This window comes from Xyrauchen texanus, chromosome 22 (assembly GCF_025860055.1).
Source record: "Xyrauchen texanus isolate HMW12.3.18 chromosome 22, RBS_HiC_50CHRs, whole genome shotgun sequence".
Classification (NCBI taxonomy): domain Eukaryota; kingdom Metazoa; phylum Chordata; class Actinopteri; order Cypriniformes; family Catostomidae; genus Xyrauchen; species Xyrauchen texanus.
The window spans coordinates 6,255,715-6,272,838 of record NC_068297.1 but is presented as its reverse complement, the minus strand read 5'-3'; the positions used below and the strand labels follow the sequence as shown (position 1 = coordinate 6,272,838).

Below are 17,124 nucleotides of genomic sequence, written 5' to 3'. Positions count from 1 at the left end.
ACAGAGAACTTAGTCCTAACAATAAGATTTATTCACAAGGTATTTGTGGTCAAAAACATCTCATTGCATTTACTTTTCACATTTTCTCTCAAGACAATGACTCAACAGATTTGAACTATAAAATAAGGAAATACAGCAATCTTTACATGATATATACACATAATTAAGAAAAAACAAATGTAAGATTACAAAGTCTCAAACTGTCTCTCTACAGAGCGTAAAAGAGAGAGCGCATGCACCAGAACATTGTGATTCTAAGACTTTCTGTATTAAACAAATACTGAAAAAAATCACACAATAAGACGTTCATCAGTCATCTGAACCAGCCAGATAACATACAAAAAATTAAATAAAAGACTTACAGTTCTCACCCAGTACCATTTTGAACTTGAGCAAAGCACAGCAAAAGGACAACTGTGTTAAATCTACACATATCTCCGTTTGAGTTCTTTTTACTGCAGACATATGTTGAAATAACCATCGAAACACTGGGCTTCAAAATTAAAATAGTTCTCTGAGACACACATTGGTTAGAACAAACATGATGCACTTAAGACAATAACAAAATAAGAATAAATGTGACTTCTTTAAATCACATTTCTCTAACACAGGCAGTCATGTTACAATAACATAAAAACAAAGTCTTTAGATATCATGAAATAACTGTTAAGAAAAATAATAGGACACATGCCTGAGCTATTATATTATATTTATGACATTCTCGCTACAATCATGCTCATCTTAAAGGTGAAGTGTGCAATTTCTACGCCACCAAATGGCATTGCAAAAACAATGACTTTCCAAACAGATTTCCTGAACACTCTCCAAAGTCTCCCATTAGTTGGTCAAACAGATAACCTCACCCCATACTCACATCATTATTGCATTGTCAGACTGGTCGAGATGCTCAAAAAAACAGAGCAATGTTTGATAGCACCACAACGTATGAATGGGTAAATTATAGTTGGGTCTGCATATTAATCTGGGATAAGTGAAAATGTTTTAACACTGAAAAAAATTCCACACTTCACATTTAAAGACTTTCCATCTGCAATGAATTCTCAGTATACAAATATTGCTTTCCTGTTCCTATAACATATTTCCAAGCATGCCACTGAAGAATGCTACGTCCAGGCTTTATATGGTTATATCCATTATTCTGTCATTACATCCATTAATTAGTACCATGATGGTCATTGGTTATGTTCGGAATAGCATACTATTTTTCCTATTTCTGCAGTATTTGCATATTGTGCACAGAATGAAAAAGTTAATTTAATTCAAAATGCAAATAAAAATAAAATCTATTAGAATTTATAAATATTAAATACTGAATTACATTTGAGGTGATAACTGGATGCCACTTACTGAAGGAAAAGTGACAGCAATGCAGGGATATTTCACTTAGTATTAAAAAAATAAAATTAATTTAATAAAGTGTATACTGTGCGGTATTTCATTATAAGTATAATAGTATTCCATTCCAAACACAGCATATATCACTTTTGAACGAATAAAGACACAATTCTATCAACCTAATATTAAGATTTTAGATTTAAGACTTTAAAAACAAAGTCTCTTTGTATGAGGTTCAGTTGATGGCAGTAAACAGTGGGCTACTTGAGTCAAAAACTGGCCAAGTGGTTTACAAAGTCATCTGGGGGACAGACGTCCCCTTTAGGACCAGAAAGACAGGCCATATATCATGAGGGCTTCTTCTAAGACAGCATGATCCAGCAAAGTCTTCTATATCTGGATTTTTTTCTAAAGTCTCAGCATCAAATATATCATGCCATTGTTGTTGTCAGCTGAATACATGTCCAGATCACTTCAGAGATCATGGAGGCTACTGAGAAGAGCTGGTCCATCCCAAACTGCCCTTTGTTGTCCTGCTATGAGCTCGGGGACAGCCAGTGTTTGAGTTCGTCCATGCCCCTCTGCACCCGGCTGATATAAAAGTCCATGTTATTGGAGAAGTCTGTGCACACGCTGGATTGGGCGTCTCCAAAGGTGCAGTAGAGTGCAGTTCCGCCCACACTGATCACCACAGTTGCCAAGCACAACAAGAGGAGGAGCAGCCATGAGTCTCCACCTACCTCATCTAAATATCAATAACAATACATAATTATTTCAGAATCAGGATATGGTCAGTGTAAACACTCCAACAATGACTATGATGATGACATCAATATTGGGTTCTGTTCCTGTTTCTTACCGTGGTCTAGACCTTCTTCAGGCTCTCGGAAACGGACCTTGCGTTTAGAGACGGGCTTGGGGGCATCATGGGTGGAACTGTCGGCTCCTTCCAGAGATACACTTCTCTTTAAGATAGACACGAGGCCTGCAGCTGGATTGATCTGAAGGGCAGAGGTTAGGCAATATTGAGCAAAAACAATGATCTGTTGTGGTAATTGAACTTGTCACATCTTCCCAGAGTTGATTTCATAAAGAGCCAAGAGGGATTAAGCGGTTTATTTTTACTCTTAAAAATCAGAGAAGCTCTGCTCTAACACAGCTCCCCCACTAGATGTCTCTATGAGCTTGGCAAGCCGGTGACGTATTAGACTAAATTACATACACTTTATCCACAAATACAATTTATTCTGAAATCTGTAGTAAGTGCCAACCTATAGTTCTGGTAAAACGATTTACATTTTCTATTGAGCTGTTTAAGGCATATTTGCACTCAAAAATGAAAATTCTAGACCTGTTTTTTCTTCAGTGGAAGACTGAAAGTGATATTTTGCAGAATGTCCAAGCAGCTCTTTTTCATCCAATTTAAGAAGACTGTTATACTACCATAAAGTTAAGGAAAAACATATATTTAAATCGATATTTGCTGAAAATGTTCACCTTGACCAACGCACTCAAATCTCAATTACATGAGCATGCATTCCTACCACATCCATTCCAAACTAATATGTTTTCAGTTGGCTAATGTCATCATTTTTCAAAGTATGCTGCAATGGAGAATTTTTTGAAAATGCTCCATTTTCGGTGGAGGAAACGTTGATCAGGTGTGAATGAGAAGTATAAACTTAGAGAAAACGTATTAGTGTGGATTTTGTCTCAAACATATAGAACTACAGGTAGAAATTTGTTACAGATTCCAAAATAAATTAAACATTTTTTAGAGCTTTTTTTTCCTTCTTGCAATTATCATTTTTTTATTGATTCAAAGAAAATAACACAGAGAAAAACACATATACACGAATCAACATTTAACCCTCACTAATATCCCTCCCCAAACACCAACCCCAAAGAACACCCCTGTGGTCACTCACACACACGGTAACTATTAAATAATATATTTAATAAACATACATAAATAAACTAAACTTCTCCCTCCTCATCCCGTCCCCGAGAGCCCCCCAAAACCGCCAAATACCTACCCCACTTCCTGAAAAACAAGTCCACCAACACCAGCCTTCTATCTGTCATCTCCTCAAAAGCCGCCACCCTCCCCATCTCCGCACACCACTCCTGAAATTATGGTGCTCAATCAGACATATAACCCCTTAAAATAATTTGTCTGTCAATCATCATGCTAGTCAAAACCCAATTTTTTATATATTTGTCTCCCAAATTTATAACTGCCCCATCGCCCCAAAATACAAAGTCTGGGGCAAAGTCAAATTTGAGTGCCCAAAACGTCACACAAATAATTTTGAACCTTTAACCAAAACTCTTGGATATTAACACATCCCCAAATGACATGGGTTTTGTATCCAACTTCTGATTGGCATTGCCAGCACGTGGGTGTGTCTTTAAGACCAAGCCTATATAATCTAGAGGTGGTCCAATAAAATCTATGTAAAATCTTAAATTGCATTAGGCCAACCCTTTTATCTCTAGATGCAGAGTTGACATTTTTTATAATCCAAGCCCACACTCCTTACTCCAATACCAAGATTAAATCTTTCTCCCATGATCTCTTGATAGAAGTTAAAGCTCCATCCCCCGGACTCTGAAAACTGATGCCTCTTGACCTTTTCCAAAAGCAACAATCACCTCTCCCAAAGTATCTGCCGCTTTAGGGGTGTGTGCTACTCCCAAAAAGAGCATGTGGCGCAACTGTAAATACCTATAAATCTGAGATCTGGAAATCCCAAAATGAAGACCCAAATTCTCAAAAGATCTCAACATTCCACTCTCATACAGGTCGCCGAGTGTAGTAACCCCCCCTCACAATCCACTCTGACCAACAGAAATGGGACTTGTTGATACATAATTTGGGGTTCAGCCATATGCTTGAGGCAACATTTAAATAAATGTCTGAATTAAATACTCTGGTTGGTTTGATAGAAGGGCTAAGTCACACCCTGTTATCTCACATTTGCATGTGATTTGGACCAGAGAAGTTTTGCACTGGCGAAATAGAGACAAGGACTTCCTGTTCAATAGAAAACCAGGGAGGGGCTCTTTCTGGTGGAAGCGACCAATGAGCCAAATATCTGAGACTGAAGGCATAATAATAAAACAAGGTCTTGGGTAGGCCCAGTCCACCTTTGTCTATCATCTTATGTCATTTGTTGAAATGTATTCTGGGACATTTACCACTCCAAATGAATGACTTCACTATGCTATCAAATTGCTTAAAATAAGAGAAGGGGACATCAATAGGGAGTGACTGTAGCAGGTAGTTGAATTTTGGAATACAGTTAATTTTAATAACATTAACCTTCCCAATCGTCAATAAATGTAATTAAGCCCACCTGTCCACAACGCTCAAATACCTTTTAATTAAAGGGTCAAAATTAACTCAAATTTGCTGGGAATAAAATACCCAAATACTTAATGCCCTGTTTGGGCCACTGGAAGGCCGTTACTGGACAGTACGCTGTCAGAGCCAAAGCTTCGGATTTAGACCAACTGACTTTGTATCCTGAGAACTTAGAAAAGGAATTAATAATTCCGTGGAGGCAAGGCATAGATCTAGGAGGGTCAGAGACAAATAATAAAATATCATCAGAGTAAAGCAGAAGCTTATGCGCCACACCTCCCGTCATCACCCCTGGAAAATCATCCTCCTTTCTTATCACGGCTGCTAATCGTTCCAGGGCAAGACAGAACAATAATGGGGAAAGAGGGCAACCCTGCTGAGTGCCAAGTCATCCAAATCGAATCCCCGGTCTGCAGGCCCGCAGAGGTTTCAGCTTGAGAATGTAAGTGTCTTTTAATGTCTCCAGAGCCCAAAGATTTTGAATTATTTGCCATGTTTACCTCAAAAGAACAAATATGTAACTATGTAGGTGTATAGAATCTAACCAGATTATAACATGAAAATAATAAAAAAAAACTAGCAAAGTGCGCAGAGCTCGTCGCTCACACGTCTGCTCCTCGCATGGCGTCATGTCGGGACTCCACGTTTTTTAGAGCTTTATATTATTGTCCACTTTCCTTGTATAGGATAGAGCAGCTCGTACAGTTTGAAAAGTAACTTTATTTGAAGTTCCATTGAAGAAAGAAGAATTAATTTTGGGTGAATTACTGGATTCCTTTAATAGTGCAGTCTCCTTAGAATTAGTCGCATGTGTTTGCTCATTTTGGTCACTGACTAAAAATGCTCTACTAAATGAATAAACTGACAAAACATTAAAATGTACATGTTGTCATTAAAAGGAAAAAAATACATACATACCATACATACATACAGTAGATATTCAAGACCACATTTAATAAATCCTTATTATCTTGAATAAGCACGTTTAATAATGTATGGCTTTCATTACACAACAACGAGCTGGAATCCATTTGCCCAACACTGAATTGGGTTTACCCCACCTCATAAATAATGCAAATGTAAATGAAAGTATTGAAGACGGTCAGGAAAGAAGAGTCAGTCATGTTACATCACCAGCTGCTGAGGAATGGAAAAGGTCACCAAGAGGTCAGATTACTAAAGAACAATGATCACGGAGAATGAGTGGACATTCTCCTGAGTCAACAGCTGCCCTGTGCCCAATCAATACTGAATTCAATGAATATTAATGGTTGTCTGCAGCCTCATTAGACCAAGACAGCATAGAGGGCCGATATACAGTAAAACCCATTTATCACCATTACTGCATATTGCATAATATTAAAATCTTTAAAGGTAAAGAACTGTACTCTTTCAATATCATAGTCAATATGTTCATGAACATACTGTATGCATTTGGCAAAGATAACCATCTTCACGAAGATGAGATAATCTTTTGAGATAAGATAAGATGTTTTTAGAGAAACCGACATAGTATATTTGACATGCCATTTTCAACATTTGAGAATGTGAAAGCTTTAAAATGGCTTAGCCTTATTAAGTTTTAATTGAAAGAGCCCTTCCTTTCCTGGGGATTCTCAAACTTTATAATGATAAGATCAAATCGTATGATTCTTATTTTTGTTTTTATCGGTTTGTTACGAGCTTATGACCACAGGGACTAAAGATACACACACTGATTTCATCATAACTGACCTGATGTTGTGAGGATATGGAATGTCCCTTTATACTGCAACAAACTTTAGATCACTAAAATGACTGTCTTTCGAAAACAAATGCATTAAACAAAGGAGTTAAAAGGAAAGTTACTGATAGATAAACAGGCATTTACATTTTAATTGTGGGAAGAATAACTGTCTATGCTTTGCTCTTTTGAAATTAGTACTCACTTTAAGTTTATTTTATGTCAAATACAATCCCAATATTAACTCAAAAAAGCGCAATATTTACGATATTGCTTAAATTTATATCGACAGTAAAATAATCCATCAATACTCAATATATCATTGTTGACGAGCATCTCAATCAATGATGTGAGTTTGGGGATGAACAACCAATAGAGGGGAGTGTTCAGGTAAGCAATATTAATTTGTTTTCTTTTTCTGCAACTCTGTTTGGTGATGTTAGTGGCACAGAATATATAGACTTCTTTTTTCAGGATTGCATAATGTTCATAATATATGAAGAATCATAAGCGCTTCCAATCTAAGAGTCAGGAAAAGCTCAGAAAAGCATTCAACAGCCTAATTTGAAGGAATTTTTCAATCTTGATCTGATTTGTTTAATCAAAACACAGCCATGCCAAACACAACGTACTAAATAAGCCTCTTTGTAATTAAAACTAAATTGAACCGACAATCTAGGACAATTGAACCGTATCTCACCTCCTCCACCTGTATGCGCCTTGCCATGTCATCCAGGGTGGACACATTCGTCATTTCCAACGTCTCCACCCCGTTCCCATACTCTTCCAGATCCAACTCAGGATTATTCTCATGAACGGCCTGATCCAGGGGTTCCTGATCTTCTCCTCCTTTCTCCAGCTTCAGAACCTCCTCAACCACCTCCTCTTCCTCCCCTCTACCCTCCTCCTCAGTGTGTGTGACTGTCTCCACCACATCCTGCCCTGTATCCACAATGTCCCCCGTCCCCTCCATCACCGGTCCAGAGTTGGCAGTGTCCATTGGAAGCTCAGATGGGAGACGCTCAGTCTGCGGTGTTGCATCCTGGTGGGAAGCCACCACACTCACTCGCTCCTCTCTTTCTCTTGCATCTTCATAGGCTGGAGAGGAGGAGCTGCCCATCACAGCTGAGGAGGAGGAAGTAGGCATGTCCGGGACGGGGGTGTGGTCATGCTGCTGTTCACTCTGCTGGGATGGTGGGGTGGTGATGCTACCATCATCAGGCTGGGTGACTGTTTCATATGTATGGTGTTCCTCCATAACCATCCCTGTTTTAAATGGAGAGAGCAAAATATGGAGCTGTTCTTATAAAGCTGTTGTATATACACATTCTTGTGAGTCGAATGCTATGTTTGGAATACATCATAACAAACAGCATACGAAACATGCAACAATAAACATTTCAAACAGCTGTATGGTGTACCTCACCATGTTGATTGTTTGATATTACATCTAGCATAAAAATTGCTTATGGTAAATATGAAACTTTTGCAACCCGTTTTACTTCCGTAATGTGACATATTTTTGAGTGAAATAGAATATTCAGTGATAACAACACAATGTTGGCTGGGACATGATTTTATCCATTAGGAACTCCTTTTATGACTAAGGGGATGGGTTCAAAAATAAGAGGCCTTGGTTATGCCAGCGGAAATTGATTTTGAGGCAGAGAAAGTTCTTACATTTTCATGAACAATTGCGAAGACACAAATTCTTCTTTGGAATATTGTGGAACATCGATGGATTGTTGTATACAATGTATAATACCAGAAATGTAAACAGGGTAATTTTCTGGAGACTTTTGACATGTAATTTGGCAGTCTGAATGGTTTGAAAGTTTGAAAGGTTTACCATGGATACAAAAAAATATGCATAGTGTGCACAGTTTTTATACCGCAAAAATAGCATCGTAACATGCTATTCCATACATACCTGGTGTCTTTCACCCTCTTCTGTACTATTTCTGACTTTGTTTCAGTTTATCAACTTAGTGACCTTTTGACTATCAAGCCCTTGTTTACAACAGAACAGATCAATGCCAAGTGATCAATCACTATTGATATATCACAACCCTGCTGTCTGAAGCCCTGCCGATTAATAATTCAGGACTCCTCCACGGTTGACTGTATTGTGCTCCTTCCGTGGTCATAAACGCAAAACTGGGCGCTTTGGTGCTCAGAGATAGGACCTGGGTGACGTAAGCATGCTACGGTGATTTACAGTCTCTTACTGTTAAGAGAACTGGTACCACGATACTCAAAAGATACACACTACAAGCAATGCTGGGCTTAATACGGTTTCGCCTTGAATTTCTACAAAACTAATCTTAATTTGCTGTCTTCCGTCTGTTTAGGACAAATTTTTCAGAACACAGATCTTGCAGCGCTGTCCTGGCGGTCCAATTCCCTTTATAATTCAGTTTTATGTGAAACAGATGCACTCAATGTCATCACACCAAAGGTTTCAAGTCATGTCCCTTTTCCTCTTCAAATGTAATGTCAGAGGTTCATATTAGCGTGTATTGAAGTATTTCAGGCAGGGTTGGGCCATATTTAGAGCATAGAAGATGAAAAACCATTAGATCTATGTTTTCCTTTTGTCTTTGTCCCGACCTCATATATCAGGGTCAAAATTAGCTAAATGTTTTCAATTATCTGCACTGGTAGACAAAATAAATGGCACCGTTATATAGAAAATTGCTGCCTGTGACAACGGTCAATTTTACATTTAAGTGGTCATAATGCAAAAACATTTGACTGCAGCTGACAAATGACAATCAAGTATTCCAGAAAGCCATTTTAAAGGGCTTATTTGTTCCATTTTAACTAGGGGTTTACCGAAATGAACCTTTTTGGCCGATACCTATTGTAACAAAAACTATATGCCAACAGCAATACCGATTTTTTCCCACATATCTTATTTTGCCATCAGATCACTGTTTTGCTCAGGACTTAAAATGTACAAAGAGGTGCAAAATCTTCTTTATTATTCTAACAATAATTTTCACTAAATATGGATTGGATCTGTTAAACACATGACAGGCCAAAATTTTAAAGAGAGCCAGCCATAATAAAGATAAATAGAAGATAAAAAAATATATACATTTTAAAATATCATAGCATGATGACTGATGTGAAAAAAGGTTATTTTGTAATTCTAAAAATAAATTTCACTTTTGTTTTTGCAGATATATATTTATCTACTGTAGATATATATTTATCTATTGTAAAGTAAATGAACGAACATTACAAATTATTATTATGCATATGTTGGGCAATTCCATGGAAATGTCAACCACATCATGGAAAAATAAAAAGTTTTAAACAAAAAGGAACACAACGCCCTTTTAAATTCTATCGTGATGTAATGCATAATCGATATTGCCATCCAGACCGGTAGAGGGCGCCGCTTGCTCACACAGCTGTTTGACTTGAAGCACTGAAAAAAATCCTACATTTTAAAACGCAGCCTTTTAAGTTTAGTAATCGTGCAAGACCATATTGCGATTTTAATCATAACACAATCAATTGTGCAGCCGTAATGGATACCATACCAATATCTCAGAAGTCAAAGTGAATCAAAGCATTTTGGATGGTTTCCCTCATCATGTAAAGGTAAGTGCCACATTCACAATTGTCATGTCTGTCACGCCAGTAATTCCTCATTAAATGTGAGAAAAGTGAGAAAATAATGAAAATGAAAATGGAATAATTTTTTTCTGGAGTTTTTACAAAGTGTGTTGATAATTAAATATAAATAAACCGAGGTCTGGGTAGCACAGCGAGTAAAGACGCTGACTACCACACCTGGAGTCGCAAGTTTGGATCCAGGGCGTGCGGAGTGACTCCAGTCAGGCTTGCTAAGCAACCAATTGGCCCGGTTGCTAGGGTGGGTAGGGTCACGTCGGGTTAACCTCCTCGTGGTCACCATAATGTGGTTCTTGCTCTCAGTGGGGTTGTGCGTGGATGCCACAGAGAATAGCGTGAAGCCTCCACCCACGCTAGATCTCCACGTTAACGCGCTCAACAAGCCATGTGATAGGATGCACGGATTTATGGTCTCAGATGCGGAGGGAACTGAGATTCGACCTCCAACCCCCGGATTGAGGCAAGTCACTACGCCACCATGAGGACTTAAAAGCGCATTGGGAATTGGGCATTCCAAATTGGTGAGAATTTCTTTATTTTACAAATAAACCATTGTTTTTTTTTCATGCTTATATCAGATAGGCTGATGGTTTTAATTTGGTACATAATTGGTCGATAAATATCGGTGGCCGAATCATCAGTGCATCCCTAATTTGAACAAATATACAGTTTACATCAAGCTTCAAACTAAAGAAATGTCTACCCATCTTTCATACCGTACAGATAATATTCTTATTCTTGAATTCATTTTTAGCATGTAAAACTCTAGATTAGGGTTTCAGCGTGTTTTCGTTTTTTATTTTAAAACAGAAAAAGTATAGATTTTTAATGCTGGTCATCATATTAGATATCAGCCATAAATGGAAAATGGTTGTAATCAGTATTGCCAAGAATTTTTAAATCTGTACACCCCTACATAACATACAACAATAGCAAAAGGGTTTTTATTATTTTCTTACACATCATACAATCATAAGACACAGTTCAAGCCAACTTTAAGAACACAATAATGTTTTACAGGGGACATAATATTAAGATGAACTTTAGGACCGTAATTCTGCATGAACAAGCAAGCCGAAGAAACTCAATTAATCTCTAAACCATGGTTGTCACAGGGTAATGCTGCTGTGTTAGCACCTGCTACTGGAGTCCAGGCCAAGCAGAGTGGTCAACATACTTAAGAACAGGTGGCTGGACATAGGGCGCAGCAAAAGTGAGAAAATGTGTGTGTGGTGCTGCTAGGTCTAGTGTAAAAGTGAAACCGGGTCATGGAACTCCATGCGAGTAATACGGTAACATAGCCCAGCCCAACATTAGCTGCTCCAGCCAGTGAGAAAGAGAGGAGTCATCAATAAGGCATGGCCTGGAGGGACAGCAGGGAACGCTGTGTGTGTGTTTTAGAGGAAGGGGGTTGCTTACTCTGCAGGTAGTTACAATGATTCTCGAAGTGAGGCTGTAAGGTTTACATATTTAATAGCCTATTAACATAATTAAATGTCTATAGAAATGTCTAAAAGAAAAATAAATCTTAATTTCCATAATATCATCCACATGTAATGACTTTCTCCACCTTTGAAACAACTTTTATTTTCTGCTGATGTAACCAAGGCATGTGGGCAGGGACGAATACTACCAACCAATTCAATCATAGCCTACCATGTTTCCATCCAATGAAAAACTGAATATTTGACAGGAAATAATCAAGTTCTCTCTGAAATAAATCATATTACAAATGGAAAATGTGTAATGGAGCCGGACATGAATGTGAAAGTACTAAAACAATGCCTAATATATATATATTAAGATTCAACTTTGTCATTGTGCTGAGCCAATGAAATGCAGTTGTTTTCGCATATCCCAACTATGCTGGGGTCAGAGTGCAGGGTCAGCCATGAAAAAGCGCCCCTGGAGCAAGTAGGGCCAAGGGCCTTGCTCAAGGGCCCTGCTCAAGGGCCCAACAGTGGTATCTTGACGGCTCTGGGGCTTGAACCCCCGACCTTTCAGTCAGTAACCCAGAGCCTTAACCGCTGAGCTACCACTGGCCCACGCACACAGAGAAATAAGCACCAGAATCGCCAGGCACAGGATATCAATCTCATAGATATCAAGCTATCAATCTCATGAACAGTTAAAACTGCCCCATTGAGCAATAATTAATGTGCAATATACAGCTTAGTCTATTATATTTATCCAACATACCATACCTCTTCTGCCATGTATGTACAATATACAAATACAAATCTGTTATATACAGAAGCAAGGGAATGTAATGGCAGAAGAGGTATGGTATATAAGAAACATGTATATGTTGTCCTATTGTGTATTTCTATATATACTTTATTTTCTTTTTTTCTATTTTTTATTTTTGTTCTATTTGTTTTTGTTATTATCTCTATATTGCTGTATTGTTTGTGCACTGGAAGCACAATTCTGCGTATTGAAGGAGTTCCCATCAAAACTGGGGACTTATTAGCTGATTTCTTTATTATTCGGTCCAAGTCATCTTTCTTTTTTTTTTCTTTTTTTTTATAAAATGTTACTTTTGTAATGAAATAAATATGTTGGCACAATTATATTTTTGTCTATATATATTTTTAAACATTTAAGCATACGCCTTCAAATGAAAAGATTTTTATGATCATGAGAAACATTTCGGTCAAGTGACCCCAAACTTTTGAACAGCAGTGTATATGTATATATATATGTATAGGGCTGTCAATCGATTACATTTTTTTATCAAATTAATTACATGGTAATTAATTGCGTACTCCAGGTAGGGAATGAGGTTTTGCCCCAAGTGAAGGAGTTCAAGTACCTCGGGGTCTTGTTCACGAGTGAGGGACAATGGAGCGGGAGGTTGGCCGGAGAATCGGGGCAGCAGGGGCGGTATTGCACTCGCTCTATCGCACCGTTGTCACGCAAAAGAGAGCTGAGCGAAAGGCAAAGCTCTCGATCTACCGGTCAATTTTCGTTCCTACCCTCACCTATGGTCATGAAGGTTGGGTCATGACCGAAAGAACTAGGTCGCGAGTACAAGCGGCCGAAATGGGCTTCCTCAGAAGGGTGGCGGGCTTCTCCCTTAGAGATAGGGTGAGGAGCTCAGTCATCCGTGAGGAGCTCGGAGTAGAGCCGCTGCTCCTTTGCGTTGAAAGGAGTCAGTTGAGGTGGTTTGGGCATCTGGTAAGGATGCCCCTGGCCGCCTCCCTAGGGAGGTGTTTCAGGCACGTCCAGCTGGGAGGAGGCCTCGGGGAAGACCCAGGACTAGGTGGAGAGATTACATCTCCACACTGGCCTGGGAACGCCTCGGGGTCGCCCAGTCAGAGCTGGTTAATGTGGCTCGGGATAGGGAAGTTTGGGGCCCCCTGCTGGAGCAGCTGCCCCCGCGACCCGACTTCGGATAAGCGGTTGAAGATGGATGGATGGATGGATGGATAATTACATGGTGTCCTGATTAATTAATCGTGACTAATCGCATATACAAATATTTGCTGAGAAAGCCCCTCATATAACAATAATTAAATATATAATGATGAAATAATTATACATAGTTATCTTTAAATATTAAAAAAAGAGTGTGTGTGTATGTGTGTGTGTGTATATATATATATATATTATTCAGATAATTAAAATGCATTACATTCTTATGGCAGAAGAGTTCATAAGACAAAACAAAACACGGCTTTAGAATACAATGTATTGTTTACTACGATATTATTGAACATAAGTCAATCATTGGAATACAGTTCACAACAATCCATTTCACAAGTGAATTTGTCAATCAGATGGAAATTTATTAACGGCTTGTTTAAGTACTCGTCAATTTACACCTGCATCAGACATGCTTGTGTAGAGTCTCGGGTGCGTTGCTTCATAAACATAACATTTTTAGGTCACTGTGTAAAGTTAAATATAGTTTAATACTAAGAACACATCTTGAGATCCCTTAGTTTTGAACGCAAGAACGTAACGAATGTTTGAGTTGTTCTGTCTGCTGGATGGTTGTTTACTTCACTGTATAAACTAAGCGTTGCCACACAGATGAAATTTCAATTACTGCCATCTGGAGTAAACAGGTGGTACTACAAGCTTGCATTTCTCAGGAATCTTACTTATTACGGTCCGGAGGCATTGCGATTAATTGCATAAATTTTTTTAACACGTTATTTAAAAAAACAACATTTACCGCACTGAATTAATGCATTAAATTGACAGCCCTAATATATATATATATATATACACTGTATATTTAGTTCATACTTCTCATTAATTTTAATTAAATGCATCACATTTACTTTCAAATTATAATATGTACATTTAAAGATTCAATTTCCTTAAATAAATCAATAAATAAAAAAGTATGAATCTAGAAAAAAGAAAATAGTAGTAGAAAAAGTACATATTTTTTCCAATATGGGATCCAACGATGAGAAAAGACAGCTTTTGAATTGGACAACTATACATCAACACAGAACCTCTAAAGAGTGTAGCTGTTAAAATGGAGTTAAAATTTGCCCAATTTCCTAAGCACTTAAGTGTAAAGTTGTAGAATCATTAAAAAGAGTAAAGATAAAGTATCAAGACCTGATGATGTGGATTTTACTCCTGGGTCATTGTCTCTCCATTTCATGATATATTATAAGTGGTCTAGACTGTCGGAGAAATAAACTCACCTGAGCTGCATAAAAGCACTTGAGTGTTCAGGTTGTCCTCTCCTCCCAGTCTGTCACTATTCACACTGTTCCTTTGCACTTTGGACACCACCTCACACTATGAACACATACAGAACATTGACTTTCGCCCTTTGTGTTTAAACATAAACGTTCTCATTCATATTATATACCTAACCACATGCGGTCCCATTTGATCAACATTCAAGCATCATAATGTTGTCTTACCTTCTCAACGCTCCATACAGGTCTGCAAAAAAGAAGAGAATAAGTAAGTTGTGAGATAAATTCATCGTAAGGAGCTGCAGTATCCTTATCTTTTTTTCCTCCAAGTCTCTCTTGCGGTGGGACGATGTGTGTAAAAAGGGACGCAAATCTAAGGTTCCTCAGCAGGAATCTAATAATAGCACGGCACATTTCCCATACTGAAACTCTAGCGCTTGTCTCAAATTGCTGAAAGCACAGCAAAGGGTCATATGCTTAAACCATTACAGAAGTCCAAACTGCAGCTGGACCGCAGAAAAGAGACACAGACGGGCTAAATTTAGAAGGGAAAATGAGAGGCTCAGGTGTGGGTGGCTGGAAGGAATAGGACAGAAAGACAGCATTTAACATGTTTAGTGGCTCAAAAGGTTAAACATTTACAGCACTGCTAACATATTTGATAGATCTCAAGCTCCAAGGGACACCTGATCCACAAGAATATATTAGATTGGGTAAAACTTATGTACTTTATTTTTTACAAAGAATTTTACCATTGAAACCAAATAGTACATAGGTAAAAGACAAGAATAATATATATATATATAGAAACACACACACACACACACACACACACACACACACACACACACACACACACACACACACACACACACACACACACACACACACACCATAAAAACCACCTGCCTAATATTGTGTCGGTCCCCCTTGTGCCATCAAAACAGCACCAAATTTCTCACCACAATTCTACAGAATGGTTATCCGAGTTACCGTAGACTTTGTCAGTTCGAACCAATCTGGCCATTCTCTGTTGACCTCTCTCACCAACAAGGCATTTCTGTTCACTGAACTGAAACTCAATGGACGTTTTTTTGTTTCTGGCACCATTCTGAGTAAATTCTAGAGACTGATGTGCATGAAAATCCCAAGTTGGACCATGGCACCAACAATCATGCCATGGTCCAAATCACTGAGATCCCATTTTTCCCCATTCTGATGGTTGATCTGAACATTAACTGAAGCTCCTGACTCGTATCGAAAAAGGGTGAGGCTTGCAAGCCGAAGAACACCATCCCAACCGTGTGTATGGGGGTGGCAGCATCATGTTGTGGGGGTACTTTGCTGCAGGAGGGACTGGTGCACTTCACAAAATAGATGGCATCATGAGGAAGGAAAATTATATGAATATATTGATGCAACATCTCAAGACGTTGTTGAAGATCAGTCGTAAATGGGTTCTCCAAATGGACAGTGACCCCAAGAATACCTCCAAAGTTGTGGCAAAACGGCTTAAGGACAAAGTCAAGGTATTGGAGTGGCCATCACAAAGCCCTGACCTCAATCTGATAGACAATGTGTGGGCAGAACTAAAAAAGCATGTGCGAGCAAAGAGGCCTATAAACCTGACTCAGTTACACCAGTTCTGTCTGGAGGAATGGGTCAAAATTCCAGCAACTTCCAGCAATTGTGAGAAGCTTGTGGAAGGCTACCCGAAATATTTGACCAAAGTTAAACAATTTAAAAGCAATGCAACCAAATACCAACAAAGTGTATGTAAACTTCTGACCCACTGGGAATGTGATGAAAGAAATAAAAGCTGAAATAAATAATTCAGATCCATGTTTAAGCTACTCAATATAAGATTGATTGAGTCACATTCTTTCACCTGTGGATCAAAGCAAATTTCCTCCCTTTAACATTCAATTCATACTACTACTCAGTGAAAAAGTGTCTGCTGTGTGTGTGTGTTTGGCCTGATGTGTGTGACTGAACTAATGTGGCGTATGTACTCACTGCCTGTGCGTTCTGCAGATGTGTCTCAGTTTGTCCAGGTGTTCTGCATCCAGGTCACTCTCTCTGTCTTCTACACCGTCCTGACACTGGCCAACCAAACTCCATCTCCTCTCTGATGAGAGAATGGTTAAATATTAGCTTTAAATTAAATGCTATATAGAGGGGAACCTTTGGGAAAATATTTACTTGAAGCCTGTATAATGCATTACAAAACTATTCATTATTATTAAAACAAAATGTCTTTCAAAACCCATTGTAATGCATTATATTTTTGTTATTACAGATCTGTAATACTTATTTCTGACAAATATTTTTGTATAATGAATCATAAACAAATTACTGTATAT

At 38.3% G+C, this 17,124-nt stretch overlaps 1 protein-coding gene across 1 annotated transcript in view; it reads right to left on the bottom strand.

Annotated features, from left to right (window-relative positions):
• Positions 1–19: 19 nt before the first annotated feature.
• cnsta (consortin, connexin sorting protein a) overlaps positions 20–17,124 on the bottom strand; it is a 32,918-nt gene continuing 15,813 nt past the window's right edge. Inside the window, exons 6-11 of the mRNA XM_052153165.1 lie at positions 16,778–16,889; positions 14,987–15,008; positions 14,762–14,858; positions 7,147–7,712; positions 2,216–2,357; positions 20–2,101 (exon numbers count right to left, since the gene is read on the bottom strand). Coding sequence (XP_052009125.1) covers positions 1,893–2,101; positions 2,216–2,357; positions 7,147–7,712; positions 14,762–14,858; positions 14,987–15,008; positions 16,778–16,889 — 1,148 coding nt within the window. The 3' untranslated portion in view covers positions 20–1,892. The remainder of the gene's footprint in view (positions 2,102–2,215; positions 2,358–7,146; positions 7,713–14,761; positions 14,859–14,986; positions 15,009–16,777; positions 16,890–17,124) is intronic.